A 2,500-nucleotide genomic window follows, 5' to 3' on the forward strand; every position below is an offset into this window, starting at 1 on the left:
TGTTTGCCCATGAAGGTTTCTTTGGTGATTTTTTCGGGTAATATCTAGAATTGCGCGCAGTAAAATCATGGTACGTTTGCCTGTTAATTTTTGATGGAGAACGAACAGTAAGATGGACTCGCAAAGTTTCTTTTATTGTTGTACAATTGATCTCTCTGGAAACATGCCATTTTAGTTTCTGGAGTGTGAGTTTTAAGTTAAATCAACTGGAAATATTATGAAGTGTGCAAACAAACCGTGTCATGTACAGTAAAGAAATATAGCCGTTAGATACACAGATATTCAAAACATGCATTCGTGTAACTTGCGATTTTATCAGCATCTCCTCCTGTTGATATATATGTCCCTTGTCTCATCCAGGAAACCAATATGCATCGGTTTTCATTGCCATTTGAAAGAACCAGCTATTTAGCTTTCAAAACATCAGGGAAGTTTGTGCCAAAGTACTTTCAACCCCATGGCCACAGAGCTCGACAACGGAATCGCTAATTTCACTCGTTCCAGAGATTCAAACCCGATTCTGGACAAGTTATGAGATATTTCAGATGGCATATCTCCATTTATACAAATAAAATCAAGTTGCACCGTCCACGGCATTGTAAGAACAAAAGGGAGCAAATTTTTTCGTACACTTATGGCAGATTAGTCTCGAGGACTTCGCGAGAGCTCCGCGCAATCACGATGGCATTTTCACTTCCGGCGTTTCAACAGCCAATCAGATCACGAGTTTGGTCGGCCAAAATTTGGCCGACCAAACGGAATTCTTGAGAGACTTTTGGTCAGGCCCAATATGAGCGCACAGGCGGCCCAGAGTCGGAAGGTAAACAATTATAAGGATTTGTATGGGAATCTTGATAACAGACTGGAAAAGAGATTTACTCCCAAAAGTTCTCAATAAAAAAGCCGTACTTTATTGTCATGGTGAATTTCTTGCTTTTTGTGTGGTTTTTTGCCTGATTGAATGCGATTTAAGCGACTTCTCAAATTCCCGAGTCGTCACTCTTCCCTAAATAAAGGAAAGGCTGGCAACTCATTTCTAACTTACCTCAGATCTCGCCGAAAAAATTCACACTTCTCAAGCATCACTCACGCTCAAACTCCGGCGATGGCTTGCCCCACCGCATGTTATAAATCCGGATTTTCATCGAACTCCGTAAGTACTGAAGCTGTTTGGATGGAGTTTGAAACGCAGTCGAAGGTATTTACTAGTGTATGAAACACAATCCTGTTTAATTTTTCATCCGTCAACAACTCACATTATCATGTCTGCAGAAGAAATTCATATGAAAAGGTCTCTGCACCTTTTCAGCCTTTTGGACACATTTTTCTGTTGAGAGTCCAGGGAAAATACCATCGTTGAAATCATCTGTGCTTTGTTTTTGCGCTTCCAGTTGCGTTGAAATGTTCAAAATTATTTCTCACACCGGCGGGTGCATCAAGCGATATCGATCGAAAACCAACAATTATTACTCGGAATACCTGAAAGGTATCCGAGTTACAATCTCGCTTGTCTGTTTTTTGGATAGTAGAAATTACGGTGCGGTGATTTCTTTGGCTCAAAGCAATTCACTTAACAAAACTATACTTTTTCCAACAACAACAAACAGATTTTTGCGCGCGCGAGGCTTCAAACAGCTTCAGTACTTACGGAGTTCGATGAAAATCCGGATTTATAACATGCGGTGGGGCAACCAAGGCGATGGGAGCTGTGTTTAAGGTTTCAGTGTGGAACTTTTAATATCGTTCGCCGATTTAGAAACTCGAACATGACCTCAGGCAGGTATTTGGGGACGAGTCTGGGATTTGTTTTGCTCTGCCCAACTATGGGTACACTTGCGTAGGTTTGCGCTCACCGTATGGAGGCTCAGTGAACCGTTGACCAGCCGTGTCAAAATTGGTTGTTAGCGAGCCTCGAAGGAGTTTGAAAATTTGAATATTTTTCGCAGTTTCTCAGCAATGGATACTCTCTGGACCTTGAAACTTGGTCAAGGGGAAGTAAATTTATCCGTGTAGCCATCGCCGGAGTTTGAGCGTGACTGATGCTTGAGAAGTGTGAATTTTTTCGGCGAGATCTGAGGTAAGTTAGAAATGAGTTGCCAGCCTTTCCTTTACTATGGTGGCCCAGCATTATCATAGTAAAATATGTAAGTTTTTGAGGAGAAAAGAATAAAAAATGGAAAGAAACGAAAAATATTAGCCATCCAAAAAGGGAGAAAAATAGTATTTTAATAAACATTAATGATATAAAGTAAAAAAATAGTTGTTGACAAATTAAAAAGAAAAAAAAGTAAAGAAAAATAATTTAAGCACTAAAAATATTAAAAAAATACATATAATTGAAAAAAAAAAAAAAGAAAGAAAGAAAAATCAACATTGAAAATCAACATCCAAAATCAACATTAAAAATAAACATTGAAAATAAAACATTGAAAATCAACGTTGGAAATCGACATAAGAAAAAAAACACGTTATTTCCACGTGGCCTGTCGTTATCATAGAC

The 2,500-nt window shown here is 38.8% G+C and overlaps 1 protein-coding gene and 1 long non-coding RNA gene across 2 annotated transcripts in view; both read right to left on the minus strand.

Annotated features, from left to right (window-relative positions):
• LOC138029473 (uncharacterized) overlaps positions 1-1,083 on the minus strand; it is a 4,071-nt gene extending 2,988 nt beyond the window's left edge. The window contains exon 1 of the mRNA XM_068877197.1: positions 1,046-1,083. Coding sequence (XP_068733298.1) covers positions 1,046-1,083 — 38 coding nt within the window. The remainder of the gene's footprint in view (positions 1-1,045) is intronic.
• The window catches only part of LOC138028242 (uncharacterized), a 19,773-nt gene that overhangs the window by 14,517 nt on the left and 2,756 nt on the right, over positions 1-2,500 (minus strand). The window lies entirely within an intron of this gene.

This window comes from Montipora capricornis, chromosome 13 (assembly GCF_036669925.1).
Source record: "Montipora capricornis isolate CH-2021 chromosome 13, ASM3666992v2, whole genome shotgun sequence".
NCBI classification, from domain to species: Eukaryota; Metazoa; Cnidaria; class Anthozoa; order Scleractinia; family Acroporidae; genus Montipora; species Montipora capricornis.